Source organism: Agelaius tricolor, unplaced genomic scaffold (assembly GCF_023055355.1).
Source record: "Agelaius tricolor isolate 1412-34295 unplaced genomic scaffold, bAgeTri1.0.p SCAF_4, whole genome shotgun sequence".
Lineage (NCBI taxonomy): Eukaryota > Metazoa > Chordata > Aves > Passeriformes > Icteridae > Agelaius > Agelaius tricolor.
The window spans coordinates 15,663,102-15,685,850 of NW_027269264.1; the positions used below are offsets into that span (position 1 = coordinate 15,663,102).

Below are 22,749 nucleotides of genomic sequence, written 5' to 3' on the forward strand. Positions count from 1 at the left end.
TATTCTGTCCTCTTCAGAAATAAAAACATGTTAGATACAAGTAACAAATATGTTGAGTCTAACCTTGCAATATTAATTGCATTTTACTTAATATGAAGGTGACTCAAATTTCACTGTCTTGACTGTACAAATTATTGTGGCTGCTATTGGAGAAATCAATATTTAGAATATCTTTCTAAGTTGAATGTAGTATTTCATTACATATTACATAATAACTGTATTAATTTATTACAATGATTATTTAATTATGCATAGGTAATCACTGAATATTCCATGATATCCAGACTACTTCTTTTAATCTCTGTATAGTCTGTCCTACTCTGCCAGTAACTGGAAGTTTATTATGGTTATAGTTGTTGTCCGCAAGCCAGGAAATGAGAGAAACACACTCCTCTAAGGTTCATTTAAATGTCAGTAAATCCAACAATTTATAGCCCAGGATTTTTTGGGCATGTTCTACTTGCTGAACAGTTCATGCACTTCAGTAAAACTGTGTAAAAGATAAATTATGAACTATGTCACAATCTTAAGTTTTCTGAGGCTGGGAGATTATTTAATGAAGAGAATCCCATACAGTCTTCTTCATTAAGCAACATATAACAGCTATTTAACTAAGGAAACAATTGAGTAATGATGAAAAATAATCTTTATTCTACAAATATCAGTGGTACAATCAATAGTGCATTTCTGCTGAGATACAATTTTCTACAATTGTTATTACTCAGTAATACTTTAGGACTGCATTCACAGTTGCATTACATGGCAACCTCTGAGAAATGCTACTGGTGCAAATGATGTTCCCTTGCTATCAAGAATTCCTCTTTATTATTTAATTTAATGAATGAAGCAAAGAACTGAAGGAGCTACTGCAGTCCTACTCCTGCATTTTCCTAAGTGAGGCCCTCCTACTCCCCTTTCATAAATGGTGACTTTATTTTTTCCTTTACATTTTCATTCAAAGACTTTTTTTCATATCCTAGGTAAAATTTTTAGACCCTAGAAAAGAATGAGTGGATCTCCAGGTTCAAGATTTATAGTGTGTCTCCATGCTTACCTTTTAAGGGGGCCAAGTTTGCTTTTATGCCCATGATGTCTCATGCAAGAATCAATTAGGTCCTAACATTGTTTCACATAACAGATAGTGAGATCATGGCCCAGAAGTAGTTCTTGATGATTAAACAGGATTGTAAAACTTGACAATTTAATGCAATTGTTGAACTATTAAATACTGGCTTTTAAGATTAAAGTCCAGGATGTGAATGCTATCTGGTCAGTTCCACTAAAACAGTTCTTGTCATAACACAGCTGTGATCTTTGCAAAGAAGTAGGAGACTGGTTATATTTCATGGGGATTTTTAAGGCATTTCAGGGAAAGATCACGTGAAAACTAGAAAAGTAATGGAAATACTATAGTCCTGGTGAAATATCTGTCCTCATCCCAACCACCACATTTTAAACAATCTTGACTTTGCACAAATACTGTTGTAAAATTCCCTTTTTGTCTCTGGTCATTCCTTTCAACTGAAATTTCTTTCCATATGCTTACATGATTGGAAATGTATTCTTCTGATTCACATAGACCTGCCTTACTAATTTAATTAAATAGACAGAAACAGACACAAAACCTCCACAAAACTCCAAAAGTGGAGTGACCTCTGTAATGCATTGTGACTTCCATGTTCTGTTTTACAAGATTTTGCTGTTAAAAACTCATGACTAACACATTCTTTCAAAAGAAAAAAAAATCCTTTGTGTGTGCTTGGCAATATTTTGTTTTGCAGCGTAAATATTTTACAGATTGCAAATAGGCTAATGTCACAATTATAAGTTTTTAATCTCCAGTGTCTGTTCCTTCCCTTGGTTCATCTAAGAAAGCTGTGATGGCTGTTAAACAATACTTATAGATAACTGGTAAACCTTTGTGAATATTACCTTAGCTATCCGTATTTTGCCTGAAGAAAGTTTCTTTTAAGAGGAGTAAAATCCTAGTGTAGAAGTCTGTGCCCTGATTTTGAAGTGGCTGTAAAGTTCACAAGTCTCCTCCATATTTCTGTTTGCTTTCAAATCAGTCTGGATCTGCTTCATTGCAGGTTGCTTATAAAAAAACTATATTTTGTGTTACGGTCTTTCCCTGGCCTTATGCAAAAATCCTTAAATGTCAAAATAAAGATACTGACAATAATCTCCATATCTCATACCTCTGCAACAGAGTCTGAACAGTAACTAAAGAGTCTATTTGTGATTTGACTAGAATGAAAAGCCTAGGAGAAAAAAAAAAAAAGCAAAACAACTTGCAAGTAAACTACCGATTTTAGTAATTCCATACCTCCTTTTTCTTGGGTTTGGGGAATATTAAAGTCTAATACTGAGTGCTTATTTTAGCAGAAGTGAGTGTTTTTAGAATGCAGTTCACTTAAAGCCCAAAATAGTTTCTATTTGGGGAAGTTAGGTCATGGCTCAAAGGGAGGTGGTATACAAGAATTTGTAGAAATATGAGATGTATAAAATGTACATTAGCAAGCAAAGAGTGTTGATTTGATTTTCTTGATTTAGTTTACATGGTTCAAGTATGTCTCTGTGTTTAGGTACTCAAAATACCCAAAACCCTGTAAATCTGACTTAATGCCTCTCTATATTTAGAAGAATTATTTCTAGATTTGTAAAGAACTGTTTGTTGTAAGCCATTCTGCAATCATATTCAAGTGAAATTAAGCATACAATCAAAGTGTTTAGGGGAAAGAAAAACTTAAAAATGTGATGTCACAAGAGAAAATTTGCCTGTATTTTTTAAAAACTTGGATAAATCTGGATGGCTTTTCTACAATTGTATTGGCTCATAACTGAAGATTTAAAGATATGAAAAAAATTAATTAGGACAATTAAATTAATATATATTTTTGTGGAGTGCTATCAACAGTATGTCTTTCATTTCCTAATTTGTCATGAACATCTGATACTGTATCTGATCTACTCTTGTCATCATCGACATTGTTTAAAAAACAATGAAGAAGAACAGAAATTAGAGTTTGTTACTTGAAAAATTCTTGCTAAAATTACCCAGGAACAGGATAGGACTTCTGTAGCTGTGTTTCGGAGATGTACATAAGCTGGTTGTTGTGTTGCTAGCTCAGCTTCAGCAAAAAACTGCTACAGAATGAATCAAGAGTGAGTCTGACTGCTGCTATCCTGTCTCTTGTTTCCGTACAATGCTTCAGACCTCTCTACAATCTTTGATTTTTTTTCTTTTTTTGATAACTGATTTTACACACATTTTTACATGTAAGACTCCCAATGGAACTGCCCTGTTCCTTGGTTCAAACACAATCTTTCGTTGAATTGTGTTTTGTCTGCTCTTAGTCTTCTTTCAAGGTAGCATAAGATTTATGACAAGGTTTTCATCCATAGTGTAAAAAGGCACAGAGACTCTTACCGGGTGTACCAATATAACAAATCATTTCACTCAGAAAAAGCAGGTCTTCTGGCTGCTCTGTTTTAAAAAAACCCAGCTGTTCTTTATCTTTTATCCTGCTTGCATCACCTCCCCCTCTCCTGATCCTTCTTGCCTCTCTTTGGGCAGTATCCGTTGTGGAGGATCACTGTGCATATGCAGTAATACTCAGGCCACAGTTCAGCCTCACGTGACCTCTCTTCACTTCCACATGTTTTATTATTAAGGGGGAACAGACAGCAGGGAGAATGCAGTCCTGACTGAAAACCATGGGAGAAGGAAGACTTTTCAGGGAAAAAATAGGGAAAGCTGCCAGGAAAATTTGGGAAATGTGAGCCAGCATCCTGCAAGGCTTGGCTTTCTCTTGAGTAAAGTAAAAAGTATTTTGTTCTGATACTTCAGAGGGCTTTTCTTTCCATCTCTAAAATTCATTGCTGACTTGCATCCCTGTCATCTCCCTTCTCTTCTTTCCAGCAAAAATATTTCATTTGTCAGGTAACTTTGTGTCTTCTTTGTGGAGATCAAGTTTGATGGCTTTTGGATTTTTCTTCTAGAGTGATAAGTGAATTCTAGAGGAATTATGAATTATTGAAGAGCATGACAGCAGCAGTCATTGGGGTAGAACAAACAAGAGGGATCTGGAAGTCGTAGAGAAGCACAATTAATGAAAGTCTAAGCAGAATCTGCCCACTTGGTTTTTTTTAATGTTTAATATGTCTTCAAATGTATTTCAGTACCATCAAACTAGTGGACTGCATGCAGAAAGTAATTTTGCATAAGATCAATTTTGTGCTTACTCTTTGTTTGGTTTTCAGCATGTCATTTGCACTGGGTTGTGGTGTAAGGTGGAAAGTGAAAAGGAATGCAAAACTAAACTGGATCCACCAATGGACGGAACAGACTGTGACACTGGAAAGGTATGCCTCTGGTGGAAAAGCAATATCAATTATACCAAACATCTAGCATTCAAGGAAACAAGCTGAATTGTTCTTTGTTGTTCTTTAAAGTTCCTACTTACCTCAATTATCATAAAAATAAGCTATATACAGTTGAATGTATTATATATGATATATTTTATAATATAGAGATGAAAAAAATAGAGATGAAATGTCCCTAAAACCAGTGAATTAAAAAAAGGTTAGCCAAAGAGACAGATGTTTTAATATTTACGCTGTTTTATTTCAAATTCTTTCACATTTTTTGTCATATTTATGAATAGAATGCAATTGTTGTTCTTCCAACTGTAAATAGAAACTTAAGCTTTCAAAGATACAGAGTTCTCAGCTATGATTTAAGATTTAGAAATAGTCTCTTTGAAGGAATTGATACAGATAGTTGTTAAAACCTTTCAGGATAAGTTTTATCAAGAAATATGGTGTAAAAGAGTGTAATCCCATGCACATAAAAGAGTGACAAATTCTATTAAAAGCATGCCATCACAGACACATTAAATCAGACTTAGATGAATTGTCCTTCAAGAGCTTTGCAGTTAAAATTATTTATAATCTTTGTATATATCTGTAAATGAATATAAATAACCTCAAACAGAAAACAGAGAAAGAGCATACATATGTCTTGGGGTTTTCAAGATACTGTGCTGACAGCCATTTCCCACAGGAGTGATTTACTCTTTGAGTCATATTACATTCACCAGGACTCATCATTTTCCTAAAATCAAATCAATCAATTAATATCAAATGTTCAGATAACATGCTAAAGGAAAAACAGGTTGTATTTCTGTTCATATCTCTAAAATAATGACAATTGCTTCAATATTTTAATTCTGATAAAGTTCGTAGTTGATACTGTCTGAAGTCAATACCTGGAAAGTAAGAGACATGAGTTTTGTTTGATATCACAATTTTTACATTGAGACTGGCCTGCCCATGCTATGGAATAAGAAAGCAGAACCTCTTATGATGATTACACACAATTACTGATTGTAATTAAAACAGCTCATTGAGCCAGGCTAGAGACATAGCTTATTTATGTATAGCAGTAGAAAACGATGCATACATCACCAAAACATGGCAGGGGATAAGAAAGATTTATTCTTCTTGTTTGCTTTATTATCTGTGCAGGATGAGGTTTAGGTTACACAAGTCACTGGCTTTGGGGTTTTTTTATTGGTCTTGTGGAAATAAGTATTGTTGTCTTGTGCTCCTCTTAGGGTCTTAGGAAGTGATGGAAATGTCATTTGCATAGGTTGTCCTACTTGGTTGGGGTTTAAGTCAAGAATTTAAAAAAATCCCTTAGGCTGCACAGAGAGCAGATGCTATCTCAATAGAAAATTTTCTATTTTATCTGAAGCAGTAACTTTAAATGTATATGAGCATTTCTGGTTTGAAACATCCAAGAGCATTACAAAATTTATATTTTCTGGTTGTAAATCTAATATAAAGATGGAGACTGCCTATAAAGACTTTTTAAAAGTGGAATAATTATGCCTTCATTGTAATGTGATTATTAAAGAGAGAAAATTAACATCAGTTGATCAGTAAAAACCAGTTTCAAACTGTAGGTGAGAAGGTTACCAGGTAAAGATTCAGCATAGACATTAAAACTTAGAGAAGTGTGTTCTAAAATAAACAGAAGTCTCTTGATTACATTAGCGATGCCTTTTCTTTTGCTATAAATACGAGACTGTTTGGGAAGTCTGTTATCCATTGGTAACAGTGATTTACCAACAGTTCAGAAGGTAAAAAGAAATTAGTTAAATTACTGATGTTAATGGCATTAAGTGATCATTGTTTGCTTTGTAATTTCTAAATCATTGAATCATGAAATTTCTAAGGCTGGAGAATTCCTCTATTTCCTAATACATGGGACAGATATTAAGTTGGTATAATTTGAAAAAGCACTAATTTTTGCAGAGTTGATGGTGATTTGTATGAGATAGGGACATAGGTTACAAAGCTTAACAATAGTGACTGGATAATTTTTGAGTGAGAAATTTCAGTTTTCCTAGTAAATTATATATGCATGCAAGATCATTAAATTTTTTATTACTATTTTAATAAAGGCCAGAAATTCTATGGACTTTCTCAATATCAGCTTTTTGAAGCTTCCATTTTATCTTTGAATACAAATGGTGAACAAAATCTCATTTTCTCTGTTACTTCTAATATGTATTTCTGTTGAAATTGTCACTGGATAATGAGGGATGATGAAGTTCCTGCTGGTGGGAACTGTCGTGCTGAGCTGAGCAAGTCCTGAGAACGGCCCTGGACACTGCGCTGCACGGTTCAGCTGGACAGTGATCCCTGCAGTAGGTTTGGGTTGGACCCTAAAATCCTTTCTTAGGCAATGCCTGATCTAAAATGAAGGGAGACAGCATATTATGGATACCTCCAATGAAGAAGATATCCTTCATTGGAAATGAACTTACTTTTGAGGTTGTGGACAAGAAGTGAAACTGCTCCTTGGCCACTGAAACAGAGAAAGGTCTCTGACTGTTGCATTTACTAGGACAGATAAAAAAGCTTTGGAGAGTACTAGGCAAAAATATATCTGACTGAAATACATCTGAAATACATCTGAATACATCTGAAAAACGATGTATTGAACCAAATGTTTACGTTGTGCTTCCTGTGGGCTTGTGGAGAAGTGAATTGTTTTGCATACGCCTTGATTTATTAACCTAAGAGCTGAATTTTTGCCTAGTGGTGTAAGGCTGGAGACTGTATCAATCGGACCTCTTTCACGGAGCCCATGGAGGGGGAGTGGAGTGCATGGAGCACTTGTAGCCGCACTTGCAACACTGGAATCAGCAGTCGACAACGCAAATGCCCTGGGTAAAAACAAGTTCAGGTTTCCATTGCTGTTCATCAGAATTTCTGAACAAAATTTACATCAGAACAGGACCCCATGAAGATAGAGTTGGCCTTTATCTAAGCAATTAATACTTTATGAATACTGAAAAACACTTAGAAGAATGGGTATTTCAGGTATTTTATTGCATGGCAACACTATTTTTCATCTTTTCTGCTTCTGTCAAGACCCTAGATAATATTAATAGAAGAATAAAACTTTCTTTGTAAGCTTCACCTGAAGAAGCAACAGAAACTTAAATTTAAAATTTCTGACTTGCAGGTTGTTAGTGTGTAATCCCAGTCTTTAAATTTTTCAACTAGAGAAGAATTACTTCTGCTTCTCATCTGGAAAACCAAGGAACTGAAAGTTTGGTGAAGAGATCTTTCTACCCTCAGACATTTAGATAGACATTCCTCAGACATTTAGATAGACTATCTGGAAACAGAATTTAGATTCCTTATCTTGTGAAAATGAAAACCTTCTGCCTTTGGGGATAAAGGCTTTTACTTTTCACTTGAATTAAATTCGTTTCACTATATCTCAGTGACCACCTAAAAGGTCTTTTAATTACTCAGTACCAATTTGATTTTTTGTGTGTCATTTATACACCAAGTGAAAAAGAAAAGAAAATATAGGCATAGGAGTGGGAACAGAGTGGAGTAATGAAGGCAAGTATAGGGAAAACTAGTCCAGAGTGGGTAAGACTCGAATCAACTGTTTTAAAAAAAGAATAATATAAGGGGGAAAATGATGAATTATGGAAAACCGTATAGCAGATTTTGGTGTAAAATAGGCAGGGGGTTTAAAAAAGATACATTTGCATAAAGAATTTTGAGGAAAAGTTGTATATGGCTATAGAAAAGCATGAGGATTTAACAGAAATTTTGATATGCAGAATTCTTTCATAGTTAATGCATTTAAACACCACTTTCAGCTGTATACCTTAAAGCTCTTTCTAGAATTTATGGATGTCTTAAGTTCATGCTCATTAATTCATTTTTCCAGGTCCCAGGCAAAGTTCCAAATAATGAGCTCCAGGTTCTGCAGTTATCTCTTCTTGTGCATTTGTTCATTAGCACCTGCAAGCACAGCTGGAGTGACCAAAGAGAAACAAAGCATTTGTCTGAACCCTGTAACACCACACTTGTAGAAAAAGGAGAGGTAGCAAATCTGCAGGTGTTGCTTCCTTTCAGTAGGCCCTTTGGCTCAGCCCAGATAGACAAAAATCTCAATTATATCAAAACTGTACCTGAGGCTCTCCTGACTGAACTCCTGCTAGTCCTCATGCTTTCTTGTGGCTAAGTGTAAATTGTGGCTTAGCAAACATCACTCCTCATATGTAATGTAACCAGTACAAAGAGAAGGCAAACATGTTTTGTTCTGTGACTTAAGTTTTTCATGGGTGATTTCTGAATGCTAAGTGTCAACAAAAAACCCTGCTATTTTTAATTTGTGTCTACCATAAGTAAACTATACTGTAAGTTTGACAAAAAATTGCCAACAGTAAAGGGTTGTATTTATGCCATCTTTTCTAGTTCAGGCCTTGAAGGACAGTGTCATGGACCCACAATGCAGTATAGGGTATGTGAAAATCCTTCTTGTCCTGCTGGAGTGCCTGCCTTTAGGGACTGGCAGTGCCAAGCTTTCAGTGTCAGATCTTCATATCAGAAACATGTGCACCAGTGGCAAGCTGTCATTGATGATGGTAAGTATAAACTATCTCCCTTGTTCTTATAATCTGTTTAAATGGCTTCCAGCTTGTTGATATTGTGGTTAATCAAGAAAGATGTAGGTAAAACTAAAACAAACAAACCTCAAATCCAGTATTTTTGATAAGTTATTTTAATTTCACAGACAAGATCTAGCGGTACTTTTGTATGCTCTAGAATATTTTATCTTTTATTCCTATTGAAATTGTCCTTCTTAATAGGTAATAACTACATTAAATGAAAATCCAGTCAACTTCTTCCTTTTTAATTAGAATTGTAGTATGAAGTGACTCAGAAATACAGCTTTCTGGAGTAATGCTCCATTATTAAACATGGCTATATCAGTTATATTTTTTACCTACAAAGCCAAAGAGACAATGCAGATGTTGTGAGCCTTTGTTTTTGGGGGAGGAGAAAACTTAAAATTGGGAGTATTTTACATATCAGCGTTTGATTTGGCAGCAATGTGTAGATAATGTGTGCTGTAAACTTTGGTAAGATTTCTATAAATCCTAGTACCTATTGCATACGAAGTCCTGGCATACTGTATGCATGCTTCCATGCAACAAACTTGCTTAAATACTGTATCATTAGGAAAATGCTCAGGTGGGAGTATAGTAAGGTCAGACTTACATTATCTGCAACAATAATTTTGGGGTAAAACATCAGTGACTAAGAAAACAAATTCTTTCTTACTAGAAAAGTGAACAGTAATTTCCACCCCACTGAATTTTCTGTAAATTCTTGTGTTTTAATTTATTGAAATTAGAAGCAAACAAAGAAAAAAGCACAACAAAAACACATCAGTTATGAAAACAGTTGACTTGAGAACTTCACAAAATCATAGCAAGCTGTTATAAAGAAAACCCAAGAATGACACAGCAGTACTATGAGCGTGTGTTACCAAATTTTAAGGAGTTCATTACTGTAAATTATTTTTACTCTTGAAACAATTTATCAGAAAACATTAGAAAGCATTGAAGACTGTTTTTGCTATCAACATATTATAGGTTTAACTCGAGAAAGTGTTTTTCTTTTTTTCTAAGCCTTCTCTCAAGGTGCCAAAGGAAAACTTTTGATACTATTTTCATTAGGCTTGTATGTTAGTTCATTTCATTGTAAAAAGAACTCTCTCCAACAGTTACAAAGGTGCTTATCAAGTCAATTTGTTTGGTTTGTTTTACTAAATTTTGTTTTAGCACAGGAACACATCATTTATATCCTAAAGGATCTAAATGTTTATCTGGCTTTGAATAATATGATTTAATTCAAATGAAGAAATCTTGACACTGTCCTGTGCCATGTTAATGAGTACAGATCTAATTGTTTTCTGAGTGATCCTGTTATCTTGAGTTGTCCCTCAGGAGAAACAAAAGTGGACCAGCCAGAGAATGCCTGTGTCCCAGTTTACATTATTCTCAAATCCTTAAATGTTTGCTCTCTTAGTTAACACTAACTGTGCACCATGTCCAAAATACTTGCTGTATGTGATCTCCTGTAGTCTGTTAAGTTGTCTGGTGCTGTTTAGTTGCTGTCTCTTTGAGTTCATTGTCTTTAAAAAAATGTTTAGGTCATCAATCTTGTGTTCATTTACAAAATGCTGATACCTGCTTAAAGCCCCCAGGGAACTTTGAGTTTACTGTTTAAGGAGGGTAACGGGAATGCAGAGGGCACAAACTCAGGCTGCTTTTTAGCTGGAGATGGCTTGTGTCTGACTAGCTTCACATGTTGGCAGAAGAGATCACATCTGTTGGTACTGGTCCTCTAGTGAAACCCTGAGGCTCTGTCAATTTTAGTAATTTAAATGTGCCCAGACCACTCTGTGTTGTGTAAGTCAGCTGGCACAAAACTCCTCTGTCTGTACTTTTCTGCTCCTTTGCATGCTAAAACTACTTTTTTTGAAAACAGTCCTTTGCAGATGGCAATTTCCAGTCTAGACGGAGCTGGTGCTAGTTAGCACATGCAAAAAAATGTGGCATAGACTGTTTTACAGTTCAGCTGTATAGACAGTAGAATTCCAGTGCCCCTGAATGTTTCCTGGAACTGTTTAATTTACTAATAAAAATGCACTCCAGGAATCTAGAAGTCAGAATGAAGTCAGAGTGGCATAGATTGTGTCCAAGTGAAATCAGTTTCAGGTTCAGGATTGACTTTTATCCTTTTAAAAATCTGCAACAGATTTAGGAAGTTCTGAGTAAGTACATTTGCTAACAAAGATATGAAAAAATCCTGTCATTTTGTACTTGGTTGACCACTGAGGAGAGACTTAGTTTCTTTTATTTGCTGTTACTTTCACAGTGGTGAGACAAACTTCATTGTTTGTCTCACCACTTCCTAATGTGGCCATTAGGAATACATGGATACACATAGGATATTACTACATTTTTATGCTCTTTCATAATTAGAAATTATTTACAGAATGTTTTAGGCATTTTTTAGAAAATTGCTTGAACTTCATAAAAATGTTAGGAATGATGTTTCCAGGGGTTTTGTGGGGATTTTTTTGTTGTTTTTTAATGTGAACTTCGTAAATTCATATATTTTTCTTCCAATGGTGTGTCAGTTATTTCATTTTTTTCTCCTTGACCTGCACAGTTAGAAGGTCTGGAAAGTGTTAACTTTCTTTTTTAACCAATATTTATGATCTGACAAAAATATAGGAGAATAAAAGTATAGATTACAACCAAAATATTCCAACAGCTGTAATGTGTATATTCTTAATTGCAACAATGAGCATGACATGAGTACTGTGTAGGCCAAGTTTATAGCAACAGCATGCTCTAGGAAGAAAAAACCCCAAGCTTTTCAAACAGCTAAGAAATGGATCGAAATCTTTTTTGTTTTCCCTGTGTCTAAGATAACTTCTTACGCTAATGTAGCTGCATACCATGCATAAGCAATTATCAGTTTTAACAAGAGTATTGATGATAATTCTGTATTTCTAAAGTTCCCTTTTTCTAATAATGCACGTTTTTCCATCCATTGCTGCTACAGAAAAGCCGTGTGCTTTATACTGTTCACCGGCTGGAAAGGATCAACCAGTTCTTCTAACAGAAAAGGTGATGGATGGGACGTCCTGTGGCCAGCATGGGCTAGATGTCTGTGCAGATGGTAAATGCCAGGTATGAGTTAATTGTTTTGAGCCTGGGTATACAGGCACACACCAAGTATACATATATGTTAAGACTTTAGAACATTTTTATTTCATATTAGGCTGTTGTCAAGCTACCCCTGATATTAATTCATAGAAATGTATCTAACAGTAATGTGGAGATGCTTGAGTAAACTTAATTTGTGTTAAACTGAATGCTTTTGAGCAAAACATGGGTATAATTTATATTTACATATTCTAGACCTGCTTATGCCCTATTCAGAATAAGTCCTTAGGCTAACATTAATGGCACTTTTCCATTGTGGGCATAGCAAAGAACCATCCATATTTTGAGTAGAAAGCAGGAGAGGCACATTGTGTTCTCTTGATGGGAAGGCCTGTGGAGTGTGGTCTGATGTGCCACAGGTCCCGTGAGGAGATAAGACTGCAGTTGTTTCTGCAAGTTTCTCTTGGAGAGCAGCTGGTAGAGTTAGCCAACCCCATAGGAAGAGTGAATGCAGCACTCTACATAAAGTCACAGGGGAATTTTCTATGGGACAGCTCTCTGCCATGAGCTAGTGCCACCCTCATTCTCAGCAAGGCTAGGCATCTTGAGGAAGGGTGAGGTACTTGATACTAAAAGCAACTTTATGAAAAATGTGGCCTGTGTCTCAATAGCTTTTATTTTCTTCTCCCCCAGAAATTTGGCTGTGATGGTATATTAGGATCTCTGGCTCGTGAAGATCATTGTGGTGTATGCAATGGTAATGGAAAGTCATGCAAAGTTATTAAAGGTGATTTTAACCATACCAGAGGAGCAGGTAATGTCTGTTTATTTCAAATTCTAAAGAAACAAATAGCTTTTTGATTACTTGGAGCATTGGGAAATTAAAAAAAACCTATATTTCTTCAAATTATGCAGCTCCTCATAAGAACTTTATATCTAGCTTTTTCAAGATACTAAGACATTGAGGGTAAGAGTGCATAAGTATTTTCAAATTTGTTGCAAAGTTATTTCACATTATTTCAATTGCAAAATGCAGGAAATATCTTACATTAAGATACACTCTATTTCATAGGAGAGACTGATTTTTAAGGGGTATGAGAAATTAGGTTTATATTTTTAGCAAATAGAGTGTTGTAAATTCTTTTAGTGTTTAACTTCTTTTAGTTCTTCAAAATAAAAATCCAAATTATGATTTTTTATTTAGAGAATGTTGCCAAACTAAGCCAGGCATTGAAAAATCATAAAGCCAAATGCATGAAGAAGTTTAATACCTCTTCATTACTCATTATTTTATTTCAATAATAACATATAATAACAAGCCAATAGATTTTCTAGTGCAAACTGAGCATCAGATATCCAAATGCTGCTATGATCTGTCCTGTTAATGGGAATAGCTTACTGGCTCCAGCACAATAATGTGGACAGAGTAGAGAATTGAAATCCTAATAATGTGCATCTTGCACCATTTATACAAGTCTTTTCTTTGAAACAGCATTTGACCAACTATCATCATTTGTTTGCCATTACACTTTCAGTTTGCTGAGTAGAAAATGTGTAGAATTTAGAGGTGGCAAGTAAATCACATCAAAAATACTGTAATTATAAGCAGACAGCATATCTTAGAAAAATAAAGGACTTCAGTGGATTTTAGACTGAAGTATAGTACTTTAGGCAAGAGGGGAAAGTTACGCATGGTCTTCAAATGTTTATGTCTGGCCCTCTCAAGCAGAATGTAAGGCAAATCAAGGATCCCAAACCCCAGGTGAGTCTGGAGGACTACAAGATATAAAAAAACAACAAAGACAGTTCCTGCTAATAAAATCACATTATGTCAGCTCTCTTCAATGGCTAATGCAAATATCCACACACTTTCAAGTTTTTTTTTGTCAATCCTCCGTATCACGGTATTGCCATCTTAACCCTTGTGTACGTTATTTTGCTTCTCAAGAAGCTGTAAGCAATATTTAGAAAGTGTTATTAGCTCTTACAGAAATGAAAGATGCTGCTTTAGCTTTCACGTTTCAGGATTATTGAAAAAGTATTGTAAATGCTAAGTATTTTGTTGTAGAAAATCACATAGCTACACATAATAAAAGATAAAATATTTTTTCCCTTTGTGAAATTTACCTGGATAATCTAAAATATGGGATTTTTTATTAATGACATTCCTGCCTGTAGTGGTTTCCACCTTTGTTGCCTTTTCACTGAGTTTTACTTGAAGTAAATTGTTCAACGTCCTCTCTTAGTCCCACACTAGCAAGAGACAATCTCAATTTGAAGCAAATAAGTAGATTTCAAAATCAAAGCCTATCATAACAGGGTTTGAATATGTTAAATGAAGAAGGAGAGGAGATACATAAAACAAACTAAAAACCAAGCAGTGGGAAGATGCTTCGATTTTAGCATCATACCATTTGTCTTTACATGCTGAGTGAAGTTGGAATTATTTTACAGTCATCTGGTGGTCATGATGACACTGAACCACTTACCTAGAAATAGCTACACCTGCTCCAGCCCCAATCTCCAAGCCTCACTAGTTCTTGTTATGTTTTACTCTGCCATACTCTTTTAATTATGTAGCATTGTATATATGTTACATATAATACACTGTTCCATAGCTTTTCTTCAATTTTGCAAGAATCTTCAAAGTATTGCTATATAAATTATAACTTGCTACACTTAAAGAGCAAAATAAGGGAGAAGAAATGAGAAAGCATACAAGATGTACTTTTCTATGCTTTTCTGTTTTTCCTCTTAACTTGGGACATCTGGTCTCATGTTTAGGTTATGTGGAAGCTTTAGTGATACCTGCAGGAGCAAGAAGAATCAAAGTTGTGGAAGAAAAACCAGCTCACAGTTATTTAGGTAAATATTTTATATGTTTTGTTGTTAATGTCCTGTTTTGCTCAACACTGAAAAGTGAAAGCTAAACATTTGTCTTTGTCATTCAACAAAGCTCTGAGTAGAAAAATAGATCTGTGAAGAACTTGTCTAAGGAAGAAGAAATTATTACAGTACCATTTTTCACATAGGTCTTCTTTTGGACTTTTGTCTCATCTTTTTTAGAGAATATTACAAACACTGTATTTAGATTATGTAAAAAATGTCTGTGTATATATATGTATGTTTGCACATTTTCAATTTTTTATATGGGAAGTAGGTTAAAACTACTGAAAAGAATTTTGTGCTCAAACAAAATAATTTGTACTCAGAAAAGAAGACACTGGGCATCATAAATTCACTAACAAAGTCAAACAGAAGTTCTAAAATTAGACTGAAAAAGCAGAAAAGTATTTCTTTCACTATTTTGAATTGTCTGAATCTTCTAATAGACAAACTTAATCACAGTGATTTTTTTCTTTTAGTTTTCCATTTAAGTGAAATTGTCTTTCATTGATTGAAAAAAAGTATTTCTCTTTTAATGAGGTCCAAAGAAGTTGTGTAAGAGAATACACTCTGTTATCATTATTGTTACAGGGTTCAAGCAAAAAATATGAGATTTCATAATTGGTATTGTTTTGTGCAGGGCTTAAATTTAAATTGAGGGAGACATGGTATGAGAAATAGGACAATGATATGAAAAATTCCCTGGTTTGGTCACTGTTCTTAGTTATGTTCATAAGAAATATTTACGTTTTAAGAAGTGTTTGAGTATTCTCAGTACTTCAACTGAGAGAATGTTGAAGATGGTGAATCTTAATTATGATAGTTTAGGTTATCAGTGGGTGACTGCTGGTTTGCCTTGAGGCCTGCACCTACCCAGGAGGTTTAGAGATCTGGAATATTTAAGTGTTCCCCAATGAACCACAGATATGGATGAGTGTTAAAACAACAACTGAAGTTTGTCTTCTATTGACATATGTGGAGAATAGAAATACTATTATTTTCTATTTTTTGAATAATGTAAAAATAAATAAATAAATAAATAAATAAATGTGTTTAGGGAAATTTATTCCTTCTTCATGAGCAACAAACTGATTTAACTCTTGCCCCACAAAAGGCAAAAATAATGAAATTCTTTTTATGTCCATGAAATAATATCACTCATGATGCTCATTTGTGAAAGTTGCCAGCTATCTTCTATTTTCTTGTTATTTTAATTTTGTTTTCACTAATTTTACTGGTTTATATCTGAATGAGGCTCTGCCAGTATTTCTGTGCAGTATATTTTGTTGAGCTTATACCTTTTTTTTTTTTTTAAGCCTTTTTGGGGACCCAGTAACAGGTCTATTGCCATATCTTGAATTAAAACCTGTATTGTTGCACTTTTTTCTTTTTTTTTTTGCTAGCACCAGGTATTTAAACTTTCTTCATTTTTAGGTTACTTTGAAAGCATCCGAATTTGAATTGCAAAGGAACAGTTTTTGAATAGGCATAGTATAATGAAAGTTTTGGGGTGAGAGCTTAAGTCTTTAACCTTAGAAACAAGATTCTTCACAATGCTATGGCTAAAAATTTGAAAGGTAAAATAGATTAAAGTCTTTCATGTTTCTGATTGGTTTTCTATTTTACAGTTCTTTATGCTTATTTTGTGTGGCACCATACTTAGTTCTGTACTTGAAATTAGTCCATACAGGCCAATACTGTTTCTGTTTGGCCTCAAACTTTCCTATATAGAGGACATCAGGACATGGTTGAGAGCCTAGGGGTAAAAAATAAAGACCAGGCCAAGAAAGGAAACTTCTTGGTTGGTGGGTTACAACAGGCTGCCTAACCAAGCAAAGTCTGTTGATGAAGTGCTCTTACTTCATCTACAGGAATCATCATGCTTGCAGTCTCTGATCTGGCTTAGTAATTTCAGTAACCTGATTTCTGCTGGAAAAACAGCGCACCAACCTGTGAATAGTCCAGGAGACTCTTGGAGTGTACTGAGGATAATTTTTAAATCAAAACTATAGACCCAAGTAATGGTGTTCCTGGACCTTGTTGATTTCTTCCCAACACAGATGAACTATTTAGAGAGTTGGTGGCAGCCTAGACTGCAATGATCATGCCCTGCTGGAACTCATGATTTTTAGGGATATGGGCCAGGTGAAGACTAAAGCCAGGACTTTATGAGAGCGAACTTTCAGTTGTCTAAGGAATTGGTAGATGGTAGCACCTGGGAAACTGCCTTTGGGTCTACCAGGGCAAAACAGAGCTCGTTAAAGATTTAGGATACCAGTTTGTTAAAGATTTAGGATAATAGTTTTTAGTCACAATTAAGGATAATAACTTTTCCTAGATTGCAAAAGCTCTTGATTATGCCAACATATAAGAAATCAAGCAAGGAAGGCAGGAGAATAGCATGGGTGAGAACGGACCTCCTGGTAAAACCAAAGTGTAAGAATGGAATGCACAGGCAGTGGAACCAGGAACATACATCCTGGGAACTATATAGAGACGATGCTCGTATATGTGGGGATACATTCAGGAAAACTAAGGCACAGATAGTGCTGATTTTGGCAAGGAATGGGGAGATTAATAAGGGTTTCTACAGGTTTTTAGTCAGAAAGGAGATAGTAAAGAAAATACACACACCCACAACACACACTGAAAAATAAGACAAGAGAAACTAATGATGGTGGGCGTGGAGAAGGCTGCAGTGCTTCACAGTTTTTTGCCTCAGCTTCAGTGGTAAACACTTTTTCCATATCTTTCAAGTCCCTCAGTACCAGGGCAGGGAATGGTGGAATGAAGTTCCTCCCATCCTGGATCAGTTTTAAGACCACCCAAGGAACCTGAACATACACAAATATATGGGACCTAATGAGATGCATCCCATGGTCCTGAGGGAGCTTGCTAATGTAGTTATCAAGCCACTCTCAAGTATATTTGAAAAATCATGGCAGCCTGCTGAAGTGCCCACTGGCTGAAGAACAAGGACTATTGCATTCTTTTTGAAGAGAATAGGGTAATGAAGAGGACATTGGCAACTAGCAATCAGTCAGCCTTAGCCCTGCTGTTTTCAAAAATTACTTAAATTTCAAGTCTTAATGTTGTTAATATGTATTGAAGGGACACCTGATAACCTGAATGGAAGTGAAGCAATTACTTCCTTGACAAAAAATATCAGTGACTATACTTTCATTTGGAATTGAATTTCAGATATCTTCTACATTTTCTATAGAAAAGTAAGGGTCAGTCAAAATGACGTTATTTTGACACTTTTCTTGAAATATGACTATATTTTGGACAAGGCAGAAAATAAGATTCATTAAGTTAATACAGTAGAGTGATTTGTCCATATTAAAAAAAAAAATTATTAGTAGGTACTGATTTACCAAGTGGAGGACCAGAACCAGGGTACTGCTTCTCCCGACTGAGAAATGGGAGATGCAATAGCTGAACTGTGATTTTTTGTATCTGTCTGGCTTTGTATCCTCTCACACCTCATTAAAATTAGACAGGTGTATAGTCTTGGCACAGTAATTAAAAAATACATTGCACTCATCACCATCACTTAAATGCCATTGTTGTGATGGCTGTTTTATGCTCAACAGAGATACAGTTGTAATTAGTCCCCTTGGTTTAGCACTGAAATTGTGGTTGTGGTTACAATTGTGGTAGGCTTTCCCAGTCCAAGTTTTCTTTGGTGGTCTTTTCAAGTGTAGATTTATTGCTTGAATTACCTGAGAGAGGATATCTTGTGTTCTGAATGTTCTTCCTATTTTGGGTTACCTTGTACAGAGTAAACTCTTCTGTCAAAAGTTAAGAAGAATAGGAATATATGTACAGCATGGAATAAAACTCAGTGAACTTGCTTACAAAATGGGGTGTGACAGAGTCAAGAACAGAAGCTGCACTGTCTGAATCCAAATCCACATTTAAGGCTTGAGGACACACTTTCTGACTTTTTCTAAGACCAGTGACTCATATGAGGAATCTGAAAGCAGAAAATGCAAGATCTGGCATATTTCTGTATTCTGAGCTGGGATTCCAGTTTCCTGCACATGTCTGCATGCTATGGCACATGCATTCATTTTAAAGAGCAGACAGAATGATTTCTGTTGCTCTCTGGGGAGAGGATGCTGCTCCATCTGAGCAGCATGACCCGGCTGGACCTTGGCATGTTCGAAAGTATTTTTTTAATTTCTCCGCTGAGAAGAGGATTAGCCCTAACAGCTTGAACACTAAATAGAATTTAATTACCATTAACAATTGAATGCTTTAACTTAAAATCCTGCTTTTTAAATCTTGTAGAATCACTGGTTCTTTTTAGTACAAGACTGTTATACAGTGTTAATGGATTTTATAGTCTTAACATCTATTACACAGTGCTGCAGTTGTACACTTCAGTGGTGTCTTATTCAATTGGATTCCTGCCAGCCCATAGGCCTGTTGCCATTGTTTCCCATAGAAACAAAACATAACAGTATAAATATGAATAGGAGAGGACATGATTACAGGAATGACTCACATTAACTTACAACTTTAAAAAGGGAAATTTTGGAACATGTGGATGTTCTCTTACAACAATCTGATGCCAAACATGCAATTTCAATGAAGTCAGACATGTAAAACTTCTTGTACAGAAGGTGTCTTCAAGTCTACTTCACATGATTATCCAAAACAAATTGGACCAAAATAAAATATTATACCAAAATAAAATGGACCAAAATAAAATTACAAATAATTTACTGAAGAATCTATTTCATTTACTATAGAAAATGTCAATTTTACTAGTGTAGAATTCTTTGTTTTCAGTGTATGGAATATATCTTGTCTGGCTTCATCATGTTTTTAAATATAAATTAGATCAACATGAGAAATGATTCAGCCAAAAAGAAGAAGCTTTTCCTATTAATTAGAAGCATACAATTACATGGTCAAAGTGTATAAAGTCTTCTCAAATTCTAAGGTGCAGAAAAGACAAGTGTAGTTATTAGAGAGAAAAGAATTTTGAACTAGATTTTTTTTAAAAAAAAGTTCTAGCTTAGTTCCACAAATCTTGAAGAGTCCCTTGTGAAAATTGTGTTTCCCATGCTTTAATGGATTATAGAAATGGCCACCCTGGGAACAGAGAATATTGTTCCCTTTGCCTTAAAGTAATTCAGTGTTTAAATTATGAGTTATGCTAGAGCCTGTCAGTCTTCTCAGGCATTAAAATGCTGATTTGAAGGATTAATTTGAAGTAATGTTAAATACATACAATTTTGCCAGGCATTCCCTCCAGAAGGTGTTTCTGAAGCACATATCAACTGAAGTTCATGTAAAGTAGGATCCATAAATATCTTTGCAATCAGAGTTAGGTGAATTTCACCTACTTTTTAAATTATCTGAACAGAAAGTGAGAGGAGAAGAAAATCACTACTGAACAGGCACCTTTTATATTGGGTTCTTTTCATGTATTTTGCAGCTCTTAGGGATGCTGGAAAACAGTCAATCAATAGTGATTGGAAGATAGAACATTCTGGAACATTCAATATTGCTGGGACCACAGTCCATTATGTTCGGAGAGGTCTCTGGGAGAAAATATCAGCCAAAGGTCCCACAACATCACCCTTACATTTACTGGTATGACAATTCAGTTTTTTTACTTGATTCCTATGATATAGGATAGCTAACTAATATTTTTTCCAGACTCCTCAAGAGAATGAGATCTGTGTAAAACATACCTTATTTTGTGTTTACATATATATTTACGAATGTGGGAAGGAGGGGGTGAGGAGAGAGATGTCTGTCAGCCTGCTTGTAAAAAAATGCAATTAAATCCAAGAGCGATCTTTATGTTGTTGAGGCAGGATTGAAGGTCTCAGCGTTCTTACAAATGTCATAAAAAGCTGATGTTCCAAGTAAGGAAAGAAATTCAAATTATTTTCAGGTGTTTTTCTGAAATTTCTGGCTGACTATAGCACAGCATCACCATTTCAGAATTGCAATCACCAAATTCTCTGTGAAAAAGTGGAATTTCAATGCATTTCAGTTTAGGATAGGAAAAGTTAATAGCCACCATAAAGAAAAACGGAGAGATGATGGCAAAGGACTTCATAAAATTCAAATCCTTTAAATTAAAGGAATTTTCTTAATTAAGCAAAATATTTTCTTCCATTGGCTTTATTTGGATACTCTAATTAGTTTATTCTAGCAAATCCATTAGGAGGGCTGAAAGGCAATAGTGCATCAAGGCATTCTGTTGTACTTTTCAAGATGATCTACTTGCAGCTTGGAGCTTGTCTTCCATAGTGTCTCTGTATGTAGGAAGGTTTTCCTTCTTTGTATCTTGCAGGTGCTGCTCTTCCATGACCAGAGCTATGGTTTACACTATGAATACACAATCCCATTGGATCCTCTCCCTGAAAATCAGAGCTCTAAAGTACCAGAGCCCCTTTTCATGTGGACACATTCTACCTGGGAAGACTGTGATGCTGTATGTGGAGGAGGTAAAATAAAAGGAAAATGTACAAACACACACACACACACACACACACACACGAAAAACGACTATGTGCATACAATATGCAGGTATATACGTAGTGCAAATGTGTGTGTGCAATACACACCTATATGTATAAACACTATGTATGTTTATATGTAATTAGGATTCTGATGGTCAATGTTGTATATTTAATACTAATATCCTCTTTGTGGTTTGTATGTTTCCATACAATGTAGACGTATGTCAGTCTTATGCTTTCTGACTGCATTAAAAATACTGTGATAGCTCTAGGATGAGATTAAAACTAAATATAAAAAGTAGGAAAAGATGGTAATGATGGAACAAAATCTAGACTAACAAGCAAATTCAGGACACAGTTGCCAAGAAGAAATACAAGTGCAAGAACTAGAAAAAGAATAGAAAGTGCATTCCACTCTGCATTTGGAACTACTGAAGATAAATGATCTGTAAGAGACATTTCAAACCACAGCAAAGCTGAATCCCAGTCTCAGATCAAATAATACAGTTAGTAACATGAGTTGAGGATGATCCAAAAACATATGGAACAAATATTGCAACATCAGATATTAGTATGCTGATATTATATTTTTCATGAGTTTATTAAACATTAAAAAGTGATTTTGGAAGAACAAAATATGGTTCTGAAAACAAATATTGGAATATGAACAGTATTGATGTAACAAAAGTCTTTCAAACTGTTTTCTAGAAGATGTTATTTAAAATGATACTTACTTACACTTAAAAAACACTTCAGATAGGGTTTTTTTAAAATAAATGCCGTGTACAGTGATGAGTTCACACTTTGTGCAGTTAGTCAGTGGGTAATTTTTCATAGCTGTCTTTCATGCTGACAACTTTGATGGTCGTGGTTGCTCTGATCAACAGTTCTGAAAACTGCCATGCACCTTGTGATTGAATAGGAAAGCCTGGAAATGCTTTTCCTTCTCATAACATCAGCATAAAGAACACAGTGTTCTAGCTCCTCTGACTGTGTGAACAATCCTGGTGTCATGAAAGATTGCTGTAGTTTCCATAAACATGCTTTTTGTGGTTTGGTAGGAAAACTTCTTCCCTAGAAGGTATTTTGTTCATGGTGCTAGTATAGCATCCTCTGATTCTTAATAGTGCATCCCAGTTTACTTGTGAATTCACACTTTTTACAGTTTCCTGATGTATTTTTAGAATAGTTTTAATGCTACTACAATCTGTCATTATTACCCCAGATATTTCTAAATATTTCTATCATCTGCAGAAATCTTAAAATGCGGTATGTCAATAATTTATTCTATATTCATGCTTAAA

The 22,749-nt window shown here is 35.0% G+C and overlaps 1 protein-coding gene across 1 annotated transcript in view; it reads left to right on the forward strand.

Annotated features, from left to right (window-relative positions):
* Positions 1 to 22,749, forward strand: part of ADAMTS19 (ADAM metallopeptidase with thrombospondin type 1 motif 19) — a 132,866-nt gene that overhangs the window by 83,985 nt on the left and 26,132 nt on the right. Inside the window, exons 11-18 of the mRNA XM_071424720.1 lie at positions 4,264 to 4,365; positions 7,112 to 7,242; positions 8,797 to 8,966; positions 11,965 to 12,092; positions 12,762 to 12,882; positions 14,853 to 14,933; positions 20,407 to 20,564; positions 21,277 to 21,430. Coding sequence (XP_071280821.1) covers positions 4,264 to 4,365; positions 7,112 to 7,242; positions 8,797 to 8,966; positions 11,965 to 12,092; positions 12,762 to 12,882; positions 14,853 to 14,933; positions 20,407 to 20,564; positions 21,277 to 21,430 — 1,045 coding nt within the window. The remainder of the gene's footprint in view (positions 1 to 4,263; positions 4,366 to 7,111; positions 7,243 to 8,796; positions 8,967 to 11,964; positions 12,093 to 12,761; positions 12,883 to 14,852; positions 14,934 to 20,406; positions 20,565 to 21,276; positions 21,431 to 22,749) is intronic.